This window comes from Archocentrus centrarchus, chromosome 1, assembly GCF_007364275.1.
Source record: "Archocentrus centrarchus isolate MPI-CPG fArcCen1 chromosome 1, fArcCen1, whole genome shotgun sequence".
In the NCBI taxonomy this organism is placed as follows: domain Eukaryota; kingdom Metazoa; phylum Chordata; class Actinopteri; order Cichliformes; family Cichlidae; genus Archocentrus; species Archocentrus centrarchus.
The window spans coordinates 28,597,249-28,612,437 of NC_044346.1; the positions used below are offsets into that span (position 1 = coordinate 28,597,249).

Genomic DNA, 15,189 nt, shown 5'->3' on the forward strand with positions numbered 1-15,189 from the left:
CACACACACACACCTGTGCAAACGACATCACTTGACTGTCAATCCTTTCATTGATCTTTCCACGATGCTTTGAACAACACTGGAGCTCATATATACCCTTAATTGTGGTCTTACGAGACGAATCAAAGAAACAGGCGCTTCAAAGCGAAGGATCTTGTAAGGGGATCAGGCAATAACAACCAGAAGAAGGGAATATACCTGTTTGAACTGCACGCTTAGAAAATACCCCGACACGTGACAGTGAAGGACTGATGGACTTTTTAAAAAGTGCTATTTTTAGAGAGAGAGAGAGAAAAAAAGGAGTTTGTTGTGGAAACAAATCTTTTTAGTGGCCACAACAATGAATGTGCTCCAGTGGCCATACGTTTGGGAAACCTTATATCGGTTATATCAGATTGATTTAAAATATGAAACTACTTTAATAAGCTGAAGTTGACCGTGATCATAGTGGTTGAGGAATAAAAGCCCGTGGACTGCCAAATTCACAAACACACAAAGAGGCTTTTTCGTAGCATTGACTAAATGTTTTTTTTTTCTTTCTTTTTTTCGTTTTCTGTGGTTCGAAATGCTCATTTAGATCTGAGTTTCTTGACATTGTTCACACTCTAGTTTAAACTGCGGTTTTAGCCAAATGGCACGAGGCAGGGTCCCATGTTCCAGATCGTGGCATTGATTGGGACAGCACTGCAGACACACGGTTGTGCACACAAACGCACGCGCACACACCCCACACAGCCTTCCCTTCCCCTGGGAGTCCCTTTGATAAATGAGTTGAAGGTGCAGAGGTGTTGGTGTGCCATACTCGGGTCATTTTGTACTTATGTCAGTTTCTGCAGAATGACAAAACGACATGTGCCTACACCCATAACGCACGTGTATTTGTCATACGGCAGGACCTGACGTAAGTACAAAATGTTTCAGTCTTCTGCTTTTGGTTTGCACACTTGTGTGTGACAGACAAGTGAGAGGGCATCTATGTGTGTGGCGCGCGTCCTTCTCCCTCTTTCCCTTGGTTCATTAGTATTTATGACCAGAACAAAAAGAACTTTTTTTTTTTTTTAAAGGCGACAGGATCGATCGTAATCGCCTCAGGCCGATCTGGTCCTGTATTGGATATCGATCTGGCCTTAGTGAAGACGTCAACTACTACGCCACATCGTCCTGGGAACTGTTCACACACAGCGCAAGTGAACAGTTCCCAGGACCACATGATTTCCTCCAGCATAGGTTTTCTTTTACTCTGCTGCAAGGGGAAAGCCAACCATATAGGACCATAGCTGTCATGGAGGAGGAGGGTGACGATGATGAGGAGGAGGTCCCTAGGGTTATACCCCCACCTCTAACCCCTCACCCACCCACACACACATAAACACACACAAAGAAATCACAACCTAATCGAATGCCTGGATAATGGAATAACTGAATAAGTAGCCTAGAGGTTATTAATGCAAGTGGTTTCCAAACTGGGGTCTGGGGAACCCAGGGCACAATTTAGAGGGCCTTATAAAAGTGTACACTTCAATTTCATCACAGTTTATTCAACATGGGTCAGTTAAAGTGCCCAAGAATATGAAATCATATTTCTGCAACCTTTTGTATATAGATGTCCTGTAAATATTTTTCATGATTTTGATTTAGCCAATGTGGAATTTTTACCAAAGGTATTAAAGTTGAATTAAGAATTGTGGAACTTTGAAACTTAATTAGGATCAGTCACAATGATACACTAATCTAGTCTGGGTTGTGAACAAAATAGAAATCAAAGCAACAAATGAAGGGTTTAATAGCAATACTCAACCTTTTAAATGGTTTATTTCTACCAAGAGGTTTTAGACATTGTTTGATCTGTTTTCAACTTATGGGCCAAGTGATCCGCTGAGCTTCATGTGTGAACAGGTGACAGGCCATCTATTAGACTTCTTCCCTTTATTGTTTCAGCATCAAAGTCATCAGAAAAGCCCCATCAGGTTAACATTAGCCCTACCTGTGAAGACTTAAATGAATAGTTCATCTTTGATATTTGTTTGATATCTGCTCTCCATTGGCTCCTTTGATCCAACACTTACCACTGGGAATTTGATACCACACTGACCCTGTGTGAATGCTGACAAATGTCGATATCATTGCTCATTTATATTTCCCCTCTAAGTAAAATAGAATTTCTTTAATTAACTTCAAGATGTAGCCACTCGCCAAGATATTTGAGATAGTACAGTGGTTGTTGTCTTACTGAGTCATTTTTTCTCTTTTTATGTGTGTCACAGTTAGTCTGCCTGTTTCTTATGAGGTAGTAGAACAATAATACAACAATCAACCGATAGATGCCCTAATCGATTTAGAAAATATAATATCCTACAAAAAAATTGTCTGTACAGGTTGACTTTCACCAGCTACACTCTAAAATACAGTCAAAACAGTTGTAGACAGAACTATACAGAAATTTTATAACATTGCAGTTTTTTTTTCCCTGTAGTAAGCTCAATAAAACACCTGTATTTTGAAATGTTTATATAGCCCTTTTTATGCAAACTGGACAAGCTTGAGTTGAGCTCACACCACTGTATATTCGACTATAGTAATCTCTATATGTTTATAATTGACCTTGGTTCAGAGTAATCACTCAGCGAAGCATCAAATCCTCCGCTGTTTATGGGACTTTGCTCTCAGTCCTGCCAAGAACAGAAGGTCCGTAAATCTCGCGATGAAATCGGGGAAACGCGATACTTTTGAGCTGCCCTCAAAGTTAGAATCACAGCAGCCAAGCAGAAGCAACTACCACGGCAGCAATGGCTGCTTTCCGCAGAGTGGCAGCACTGGCCGGAAAGCTCAACCTCTGGTCGGCGGTACGAAACGAGCTGGTCGGTGGTCAGATGGGCAATGGAAGAAATACTCGGAGATGTCTGGCAGCCGGGATGTGCGTTGCAATGGGAGGCGCTGTACTTTACTTCTACAACGGTATAATAAGCGGCGGAGGCAGGAAGAGGATGAGGAGGCACAGCATCCACGGTTTGCTCCCGTCCATCCCGACTGTTGAAGCCAAAGAGAAGGTAGGTGGCACAAACTGGGCTGCTGCAGATAACGACAACATTGAAGCTGATGTGACACATAACGAGTTGGTTGTTTGTTGGTCAAAAATGTGTAACTGGTGACACAGGGGCCTCAATGCTGAAGACTGTGGAAGGACATACTCCCGAGAGAGAAAGCGCAGGGTATTTCCACATTTCCTTCCGCTAAGATTAGACACACACTGGCCCAGTTAGACAGGCCCACGTTTTTTTCCGTAGCCATGGTGTGGTTGGCGGTTTTTTTTTTTTGTTGTTGTTGTTTTTTTTCTTTCTTTTTTTTTTTCCTGCGGTGGATAAAGTGTGTCACTCATTCCTAGGACGCCCAGTGGAAACAGTTTGCTCACTGTTTGGCTGCTGGGCGATGCGCGCGCAGATGCAAGAAGGGCGCTCTCCGCTCGAGCTGGTGCTGAAATGACAGGAAGCTGGAGACGTCAATCATACAGCTGTGTGCAGGGGCAGGTCAGGTAGACAGATTATTAAAAATCTTCATTAAGACAATAGTTTGTCAAAAAGAAAGCAATACATTAAAGTTTGGATGCAATAAGAGCGTTAAAAAAAAGCCATCATATTATAACATAATGGCCTAAAAGTTCAGGTAATTTTTATGCATTACAAAAATAGATAAATTTCAGTATTGACTATAATTGAAGATTCACTCAAATGTAATGAACTTTAATAGCCCACTATAATAATCATCATTTATATCATAAGTAATTTCATTTTGAAACAAAGGTGGAAGAAGTATAACATGGAATAATTTAAGTATGCTTAAAGCATCAGTTGTGCTATGGTGAGACACAATATGCATAAGGCATACAATATGTTGTTGCAAAGCTAGCACAAAACATTATTAAAACATGTAGTTGCTCTTAATGGTAGTAGTTGTTCAACAGTTTAGCTGAGTAATTTCTTTGTGACTCCTTATGCTTGATTACAGTCTATTTTCTTCCGCTTATCCAAGTGGTCGTGGGGTTTGAGCCTATCACAGTTGTCATAGGGTGAGAGTCAATTCTTATATTCTCAATTCTTATATTCTTCCTGTGTTTCAGTAAAAGTAATTGCTGTTCAAGATTTATTATCTCCAAGTTCAGCATGAACACTTGTGAATGTAGAGCAATACAGATACACCAGTGCACAAGTATAAATGCAAACAAAGATATAAGAATCACCCACTACGACTGGGATTCATTGCAGTACTATAAATTACACTTTATGGTAGACATTTTAAGAAAAATAAATTATTCTGAGTTTTTTAAGTGGGGTTTCATTTACTAAAAAATTACATTTTTCTTTATCCAGGCAAAATCCTGATTTAGCAATTGTTGGACAGTTATTATTGAAGACTGGACACAAGGGGGGATGTCTGGTTGGAATTAGACAAGGGATATTGCAGTTAAGTAACACATAATGTAATTATTTGAATTTTAAAAATAAATATGTAGTATTCAGTAAATCTAACTTGATATCAGACAGAATTGTCAACTTGCTAGACTTATTTTCCATCTCCCATGTGACATTAGGTCCAAGTCCTACTGATTTGAGTGGGGGAGGGGATTTAGTTTTTCCTGACTAATCACTAGAAACCAACAAATCTTCCTCGGTATAATATAATTGTATGCTGACACTGCCGACATGCTAGTTTTGCCAGCCCAGTATGTTGCTTAATTCTCCATTCAGTAGCCACACTTCAGGGCCAAAACCAAGTGAGCACTGGGTGTTTAAAGTAGCCCTGTCACGGTGCAAAGCACATGGCAAATATTTGTTCCTCCTATTGTGTTCATTGAATAGACTGTTTGACTGACGAATTAGTCAACTAAGTGAAGTAAAGGAGTTCAAAGTTCTGCAGCCAGGTAAGCTTAAAACTGTATCTGACATGCACTATTGTGCAAAAGTCTTGAGCCACACCTAATTTCTTTATTTGTCTTTCAGTAGTCAGACATTCTTGTAATTTTTTTTATAGTCTTCTTGAGCAGTACTTATCCAGGCTTTCTGAAGGTCTATCATTGCAAGTTTGTTGCAAGCAGCCTGTTGCAAAAACATATCATTTGTTCCAATTTCTTTAGCTAAATCTGCAAAGAACGCCAAAGATGACACAGTTTGACAAAAATAATATTTAATAATAATAATGATTTAAAAATAGTGTTTTTGCACCAGTGAGGTGATTCCCAAAAGAGCTGATGAACAGAGCTGATGAACAATATCAGAAAGTCATGTCCTCAAATAGGAAAAAATCCAGCAAAGGCATGAAACAGGACCTGAGAGATTCATCTGGCCCTTCAGCTGGTCCATTTACTGTTTGTTGAAGCCTTATCAGAAATGGTGTCTGTGTAAGAGTGGCTGTCAAGAAGCCATTCTTAAGGGGAGAAAAGACTGAGGTATATAAGAACTAAACTGAAAATCTGTGGCAACAGGTCTTATGGACTGATGAATTAAAATTTGAAATTTTTGATTTAAATCATCAGTATGTGCGGAGGTCAGGAGAAAGGTACAACAGCGAGTGTTTACAGCCATCTGTAAAACACAGTGGAGGTGCTGCCATGGTTTGGAGCTGCATTTCAGCCAGTGGTGTTGGGGATCTTCAAAATTGATGGGGTTATGAAAACAAAAAAGTATAGTCAGATTTTGATCCACCATGCAATACCATCTGGAAAGCATCAGCTTTATTTTTCAGCATGCAAGCACACTGCCAATGCAGTAAAAGTATACTTTATAGAAAAACACATAATGAAAAACTATCAGTCATGGATTGGCCTCCCCAGAGCCTGGACCTCAACATTATTGAATGGGATCATCTTGAAAGAGAATGGAACAAAAGGCAGCCACATCCAAAGAAGAGCATTAACTGTCCTTCAGGTAGCCCGAAGAACTATTCCTGAAGACTGTTTAAAGAAATTACATGAAAGCTTGCCTAAGAGAGTTCAGACTATGTTGAAGAACAAAGGTGGTCATACCAAATATTGATTTTCAAGCTTGTGAGAATTGTACAAACTCTGTTATTGCCTGATATCTTGCTTTTCTATGTATGTTAGCATGTTTCAATAAACACCTGTATTTTCTTTGCAAAATTTAGAGAAATGAAGGGTGGCTTGAGACTTTTCCATATTATTGTCTGCAGATACATACTGCATTTAGTTGAGTAACTCACTGAAGTGCACAGCAGCTCAGTGCAAGGTACTAAACAAATCTAAGTCTATGCAGATTGCAAATGTAAGATTATGTCTTCTCAGCAGCCAGAAATGCATGAAAAAAAAACTGTGACTCATCTGTAGTGATTGAGCAACACTGCAGCTATTCTGGTCAAAGAAAGCCACAGAGCCAGAAAAAAGAGTGTGGGACAGTTGAGGCTTCCAACAAATGGATTTGGGAGACTTGTTCACAAGATCATTTTCAGAAGCGTCAGCGTGGCATCACTGGAGTCATAGAAGGCTTATCACAGAAAGTTTAATATAGCTTTTTTAGAGTAAACCCGTAAGCAGAGATAATATGTCTAAAATTGGTGGATTTCCCCTTCATGAATCCAGAATTAGAGCATAAGACTTATTGTACTGCAGCAAATAAAACTGCTACTTCCTTTTGGGAAGTGTCTGTTTTAGAAAATGAGCCAACAGTGTTAGTTATTTCTGACAGCTTGTTACTACCCCAGCTCACTACGGGGAGAAGGGGAGCAACATTAGTTAATGCGGTAGATAATAGTTTATTGAGAGTTAACAACACACACACACACACACACACACACACACACACACACACACACACACACACACACACACACACACACACAAATCCAGTTCAGATCCAGTGGATGCAAATTAACAAAAAGAACCAAATAATACAAAAAGTGACTTCTGGCAAAAGTATAAATGCTAAATCTGACTGCTCTAAGAAAGTATTTAAATCCATTCTGGCTTCTCTTGCCTTCCTGTCCAAAACAGAAACTACAGATAGGAGTGACACTCCCATGGCTAATGTTTCTGACAAAAGAAGCACCTACCAGTGTGTTGCAATGTGAACTATTGCCTCTTGTCTCAGCATCACATAAGTCCCTCAGATGGAGAAAAGAATGATGCAGAAGTCAGACTGCTCACTTGAAATCACAGCTGCTACTAATGACAAGCTAGCAGCCCTTTTGAAACAGCTGCTATGATTAGACATGTTGTGGTTGTAGCAGGAGAGACTGGGACACCAGACCAAGATCAAGGATGGTAATCGGTGTGACACTGGAGGAACAGTCAGGAGAGGAAGAGAGACCAAAGAACAGGTCCAGGCACCGAAAAGGAGCAGGGTTCTACACACACACTAACACTTAAACACACAGGTGACAGAGCCCAGCAACCTGATAGTAGTGGAGCTTGTGCGCACCTCAATTTCATGCAAGTCTTCTTATAATCTTCAGTGTTCAGACTCAAAGAAAACAAAACAATTGCTGACCTGTAATGACTATTTATTTTTTAATGCAAAAAAAAAATGTTCATGGCTCAATAAGTGAACAGATGAACAATTACACCTATAAGCAGACTTGATAATGCTTGGTATCAATAAAATATTATCACTATTAATCCAAAGTTTAGCAGATAGTGAGAGTTTAAGTGAGAAACTGAGGGGAAGGGTTAAAGAGCTGCAGCTGTGAAAGGAACACGCAACATTGCCTGAGGGGAAAACATCTGGAGCATCTGCTGAGCAGTTGTGACAAGGCAACAGAAAGTTATAGTTGTAGACGAGACACAAACCAGTGAGCCACACTGAATCTGCTTTCTAATCTCTGCCATTTAATAGTTTTTTTCTTGCATTACTTCTTCATGTTGTGCAGCATGGCATGTGAACCTAGCTGCCTTTGCAAAAACTTTCTAAACTTCATTCATTAGTGAGAGTCAAAGCCATGGGTGCCTATGCTCTTACACTGCATTCCCATGAAGCCAAGCACTCTCCAGTTCACGTCTTCAAAACCCCCCTTGGTGAAAGCATCATCAAAGCTTTATGAATGAATCTGTAAGCTCATTAGAATGTGAGCCGAGCTGAACAGAAACCACTGTGTGCTGGGGCCTGCAGCTGAACAGGATTAAATTTGGAAGCTTCTCTGTTAATTATACAGTTTCATGCAGCACAGTCTGTTGGTGTAGAAACTCTCCTACTCTGCAGCTAATCAAGTTGAAGCACTGGCTCCTTGCAGAGAGAGAGAGAGCGAGAGAAAGACGGGGATGCTAATCAAATAAAAAGTAGCGACAAAGTATTTTTGTGCATGTGTGCCCATTTTCTGTTACTGCACTGCGCCAGAGGTGCTCACTCTATTTATAATCTTGGGGAGCTAAATGGAGAAAATTGATGCCAAGAATAGATGGATCTCCTCATTATAGAAGTTCAAAAGCAGTGAAGAGGTGCATACAGGTTGGATTCTTAAAACTCTCTCTACACAGAAAGCTGTCACAGTTGTGGAAGTGGCATTCACATTATGACCACTAGAAATTAATCACTTATCCCTCATCAATCACTCTTAATGCCAGTATTGTAATAATAATGATACATGACCAGGATGTATGTACTTTGTTTTGACTCTTGTTCATCAAGTGTTTTCTCTGCAGGGACGTCCCTTTGACTTTGAGGATGGAGATGTGTACATGTCTTCCCATGAACATCGTTTCCGCATGTTCAGCTCTGTGGAGTATGAAGGACAGCTATACATGACCCCACAAAACTTCATCGAGTCAGTTACCATGAGTGAACCAAGAAGTACGTACAGAAAACAGTTTTTGCAGTTGTTTTCAAAATGTTGTGTCCTTAGACAAAAAAAAAATTGGGGCTTAGTTTATCTGCTTAGTCTGTATGCATAACACCTACCTAACTAGAATACTTGACTATTTTGTTTAGATAAAGCATTTTAACATAAATTTATATTCTATTTGTGATGGAATGGGCATGTGGGTCAGCACTGCAAAAGGAGTCCCAAGTGCTTTCCCAAAGGAATTACCAGATAATACAGTTCATAAATCTCGGCATAGTGACACATTGACTAGTTCTCCACCTGCATCAAGTTTTGGTTAGAGTAGCTTCCAGCTTGCAGCAGATCTCCAGTGCAAATAAAGAACTGCTAATGCAGTCCAAAATGGTGGAGTTGGCATCTGTCCAGCCAAGGGACGAGTCTGAACAAACAAGCTGGCCAGTGAACCTACCCATAGGGAAAACACAGGAAGGGAAAGGGCCAGGGCTAGCTGGTTGTCTACAAATAAATTAATGGTGTCAGAGTGATAAAAAAAAAAAAAGCAAGAAGAAGAAATGCTAAAATCAGTCACCAAATAAACCTAGAAAACTGGCCCAGGTAAAATAGAAATGCTGTAGTATTTTTTGTATGTAACATATATATTTAAGTTTATTCATTTGAGTTCTACAAAATTTATAAAGAACCTTTTATGCAGAAATACAGCTCAAAGTTCAACAGCAAGAATAATTAAATGTTTAAAAGAAAAGCAGACAGACTTATAGAGCTGTCAGTGAAAGGCTAGATTGAAAAGCTGAGTTTGAATTGTCACTTGAAGTTATCCGCCAATCAATAAGTCTGTTCTTTTAAAGCAGTGCTCCACCTTTTTTCTGCTGTAATAGCACTGACATCTCAAAAGGTTTTCTGGCAACCAATGAACCATTTTAATTTAGTCATGCGCATGATTAATTGACTTAAATGTTGCTGCTCTTGATAATCGGCATCAGAAGTACAAGTTGATTAAATAAATTATTCATATTTAATGAATGTACATGTTAGTTGGGTCTAAAGTCTTATGCAGCTACTCAGCACAAGCTCAGGTGGCAGTGCCCTTATCTCTTTGATGAGAAGTTGTAAATATGCAAAGTAAGGCACATGACAGCCTTACAAATCAGCTCAGTTCTGCAGTTTTTGAAATCTAATGAATGATCATATGTAGGCTGTGTCGGAATAAACACTGGAGCAATGCATTTGCACTATGCAAAAGTTAGTGTATGTTAACCCTCAAGGATAGAAGGCTGTTTGCGCTGACTAATCAGCAGGTGAATCTTAGCCTGTGTGTGCAACATTTTGCAGGTTTAGGTGGCATTTAATATATGATTGAGTTTCAAATTGCTCTTAAGTACATGTAGTATTTGACAAGTTATAATAGCAGCCTTGGAAGCTCTTGACAGTGAAGACCTCATTTTTATTGATGCCTTACTGTTTGGTATTTGATTTAAAATGTTTCAGTCACTTTAAGTCACTAGTTTCTATATTTGTGTTAGATTACTTTGATAACACTGTAAAGTGGATGTTTTTTAAATTTTCATGTCTGAGCTACATTTGATTTTGAAGTGTGGATTTCAATACCAGGTATACGATTTATTGCCATCTCTTTAAAAAACTTTAAAAACATTGGTTTGAACACATCTTTGCAGTTTCTGTCAGCCTACTGCCATTCGCAACAGATTAGCCCTGGCCGGCTGCTTCAAAGCAGGTGGCTTTACAGCTATTGTTTAGTCTGTGGTTAATGTTAGTCAGACACACACACATTCCATTTGTTCTCATGTACCCTTTCTCTTACCTTGTAAATATCTAATCTGGAGAATCATCTTAAAATGTTCCTGTATGACCACTGTTTTAAGTATCTCTTCGCATGTGGAGGTTCTTACAAACAAAAGCCTGCTATTTATTTCTTTAATGGATATATAATTGCATTACGTGCAAAGTGTGCACCTGTATGTGTGTGTTTACATCTAGCCTTGGCTCGCTGACACACGATACAGCCGCACATACCCTCTCAGCAGCTGACATCCTCTAATGCCCCCTTTGAAGTTGAATTAGATGAACTTTGTTGTATAAAACAGAACAAAAGTAGTATGTGCTTTTACAGAGACATTCCACATAGTACAAAGACAAGCACGGGGCACTTGAGACGGTACAAATGGCCCCGTGATGATGACAGTGTATATAAAGTGAGTGTGTCTGTGAGCGTGTATGTGTGTGCGTGTTGTGACTGTACCTGGCACATTAAGACCCATTTCTAGATCATACAGATGTTATCTGACTGAGCCCACCCAAACTCTCTTCTCCTCTTTCCCTTTGCCTTCTTCTCTTCTCTTTTGTTTTGCTCCCCTGGCAGACAAGAGGCCCTGGAGGTCCCTGACCAAACAGGTGGGAGACACACTCCATCTTTCTCCTGCTCCTCTATATTTCAGTCAGACATCTGTTGCATGTTACATCTGACTCTGTAGACACTGCAAAGTTTAAAATCCTGTTTTCCTAGTATCACCAATGCAATACTAGGAAGCTTTTGCATGCAAGTGCTATGATTCCACGTGTATGTGTTGCAGATTAACTTTGAATTCACCAAGATAACTGCCAGAGGTTGTTGTGTTAAACATGAATAGTATTCAGACCACCTCATTTTTACCTATATGTTGTAATATAAGTCAATTACATTTTTAATTAAAATTTTTAAATTAAAGGGCTTACTAAATTAGATTATAAGTTATAATAGCACATTTAAGAATGTTGACGACATATTTTCGCTATAAATATTCAGGCTCTTAAAATTTTATCTAGACCAAATGAGCTCCTTACCTTTTATTAAACTGTAGGTTATACCTTTGAAAGTGACAACAGAGAATATCACGTCACTGCTTATGTGGTTGAAATCATAGTACATTCTTAAAGGTACCCTGCAGAGTTTTCATATTAACACAATTTGCATTGTGTTACTCATATAAACTGTATATAAAAGATAGCCACTCATTGGTCTTCATATGTTTTATTTTTAAGCCTTGAGTTGAAGAGTTTCACTGGCGTCCATCATAGGGTAGCTCTGACCCAGAACCCAAGAATGCTATGCATGCCCAAACACTGGCACCATATTCATAACAAGATAACCACACCCTAAAGCATTGGTTAGACCAGCTGTTTTACACCAGTGTTATACTTTCTACATCTGCAAGTGTTCAACTCCAAGAAAAAAAAATCATACTTCACTTAAACACTACTTCATAGCACAACAAGTGGTCAAAAACTCCACAGGCTACTTTTGATTATCTAATTTTTTTATTTCTATTTTATAAAAAGCACAGTATTAGTGTCACTTTTTAAAAAAATGCATGCATTTTATTGCAGTTCTTTTTTTTACTCAAGACATATAAGATAGCGTAACATATTAATAAAATTTCAATAAATTACCTGCCAAGATGTATTTTTCTTTGTTTCCATGGCGTGCTAACTTTTCTTGTTTGCTCTGGATCTGTCTGTGTAAAAGTTGACGTTTGAAACTAGAGGTCAGTGTTTTTACAGTGTATTTTACATTTTCTTGTGTGATTGTATGTGTGTGTAAGGAGCTGGAGAAGATCCTATCAGACACTCCTCCCGTGTGGAGAGGATCCTCCAAACTGTTCCGCAACCTGAGAGAACGAGGTCAGAGAGAGTACACACACACACACACACACACACACACACACACACACACACACACACACACACACACACACACACACACACACACACACGCAAAGCAAAGCAAAGCAAAGCACCTTTTCACTAAATATCACAAATACACATGCATGTACTGCACACAAAACCCATTAACACTGTTTTGTTATCAGAGTACACATGAATTTAAGAGTCAGATTATAACAAGGTGAGTGAATGTCAGTCGAATAGGACTAGGTTCATATGACGAATAAGCACAGAGCAAAATATTTAAGTTTCTTTCAGCTTTCTAATTGTTAAAGATGATTTAAAGTACTGAACAACTGTTTGGTGATTCATTGTCACAGAAGTAATTGCGATAAAAAACTTGATTTTAAGACCATCTTATGTCAGTAATATAATGATACACCCTTGCAATTAATTTTATTATATTTATTATAGTTTTTTCTTTTCATTCAGCCTATGTGGTGTGAAAAAAAACATAAATAGAGGTAGTAGAAATCTGCTAGTTATTCTTGCATCTACAATGTTTGTGATATTTTTAAAGGGCTACACGTCCATGACTGTCAGGGTTATTACGTTATTGTATGATGACTGTTGTGACAGGCCGAACTGCTTTTGTGCACATTTCACAGGGCTTGGCTCTCAGTGTGTGATTAAATCATACTTGTGAGTTGTGTGTCACTGTGGGTGTCTCTAATCCAGGTTTGTGCCCTGCTGTCACTCCTTTCAGCCAAACAATCTGCCGGAGAAAAAACCCCCAAAACAAAACAAAACAAAAATAAAATAACTCTCTTCCCTCTCTCTCCTTTCCTCTTCAAATTATACAACACTACAAGAGAGAAAAAAATCTCACTATAATTAAGCATTTGCCACACGAGTATGTAACAGAGGAATAACACAGTCTGGGACTGATTCCCTGTAGTGATAATTACACAGATACACAGATATACACTCACTGGGAGATGCTAAACATAGCAAACCATGTGTGATGCATCCCCTCTCTTCCTCTACCATAATAACAGAGGTATAGTCTTAAGCTTGTAAGGTGTGTGTGTGTGTGTGTGTGTGTGTGTGCGTGTGCGTGCGTGCGCGCATGTGTGTGTGTGTTTGATTTAGTCTATAGGGACAAGTAGCCAGGAGGGTGGCCTGCTTCCTTTTTTTCATCAGTGAGATTGAGGGGGAAAAAGAATAGAGTAGGAAAATCAAATCAGGGAGTGAAAAGGAGATTTAAAACAGGAGTGGGAAGATATAGAGAAATATAAGAAACAGATGGAGTGTAAAAAATGGAGTAGTAGAAAGTAGAAAGAGAAATGAAAATGGTGAAAAAGGAAAAAGAGAAATTTTGTAAACAGAAACCTCAGAGTACTCTAATTGTGCAGAAACCATTCAGGTCTGTCTATTGAAGTTGATGGTGGAGCGCTGCTGAGACCACACACACCATCAGGATTCAACAATACTGATTTGTTCATACACATACAGTACCATGAAAAAGTATTTGCCCCCTTCCACATTTCTTAGTTTGTTGCATATTTGTCACACTTAAAGGTTTTACATCATCAAAGAAATTTTAATATTAGACAAAGATAACCGAATAAATACAAAATACAGTTTTTAAATGATAATTTCTATTATTGAGGGAAAAAAGCTATGCAAACCTACCTGGCCCTGTGTGAAAAAGTAATTGCCTAATCTGCTGGTGCCACCCTTGGCAGCAAGAACTGCAGTCAAGCTTTTGCAATAACTGGCAATGTGTCTTTCACATCACTGTGGAGAAATCTTGGCCCACTCTTCTTTGCAGTTTTGGAGGGTTTTCAATCATGAGTGGCCTCTTTAAGGTCACACCAAAGCACGGACTTTGATTAGGCCACTCCAAAACCTTAAATTTGCCCCCTTGAGGAAGAGGTATAAAGTTTAAAGAATTTGTTTTATCTGGGAAATGTTTTTTGTTGCCATTGTTGTTTTGTTGGGTCTTTTAGACTTTGATAAATTAAGTGAAGTGCCACACATTTGGTAAATAAATCAAAACATTGTTTCAAATTGCAGTGAATCTGTTACTTGGAAATATTAATTGGAATATAGTTAAAGCAGTAAAGACTCATTGCAGTCATTCACCTTAACATTCTTTTGCCTTATTTTGCCCATGTGCAACATGCAGCATTATTGTCACCTGTGCTAAATATGTTAATGCTCATATGTCACATTCATATTTTCCATTTATAATGCTTTGTTACTACTTTTGTAATGTCATCAAGGTTCATTACAAGCACTTAAGTAAGCATTAAAATTTGACCTGCATAACAAACACAATATTTTGATCTCTTTCGGCTTCTTATAGACTTGTAAAGCGGGCAAGCTTGCGACAAGCTGGGACTCAAACCCACACCGCAACGTGGCATATATATGTGGTTGCCTGCTCTACCACTGAGCCACCCGGGCGTCCCCGATTCTTAACATTTTTAACCCCCTGACCATTAAAAAGCAAAGGAAGGCTAAATCAAGCCCTAGCAGATCTCAAATGTTGCAGTGATTGGTTTGATTTCAGTGACTTCCGGGTCTAAAGCTTTTCTCCACTTCCAAAACGCTTCATGCTATCATTGACACAGGGATATAGAGGATAATTAAAATGTTAAAACTATTAGAGAGGAAATATAATGCATTTTACAGCCTATTTCCCTCGTGATAAACATATCAATATTAATCTCTTCTTCTATTCTG

The 15,189-nt window shown here is 38.8% G+C and overlaps 1 protein-coding gene across 3 annotated transcripts in view; it reads left to right on the plus strand.

Moving 5' to 3' along the window:
• The first annotated feature begins 2,742 nt into the window (after positions 1–2,742).
• Positions 2,743–15,189, plus strand: part of micu3a (mitochondrial calcium uptake family, member 3a) — a 35,658-nt gene continuing 23,211 nt past the window's right edge. For all 3 annotated transcript variants that reach the window (XM_030742860.1, XM_030742850.1, XM_030742868.1), the window contains exons 1-4: positions 2,743–3,047; positions 8,642–8,789; positions 11,159–11,190; positions 12,378–12,456. In XM_030742860.1, coding sequence (XP_030598720.1) covers positions 2,787–3,047; positions 8,642–8,789; positions 11,159–11,190; positions 12,378–12,456 — 520 coding nt within the window. In that variant the 5' untranslated portion in view covers positions 2,743–2,786. The remainder of the gene's footprint in view (positions 3,048–8,641; positions 8,790–11,158; positions 11,191–12,377; positions 12,457–15,189) is intronic.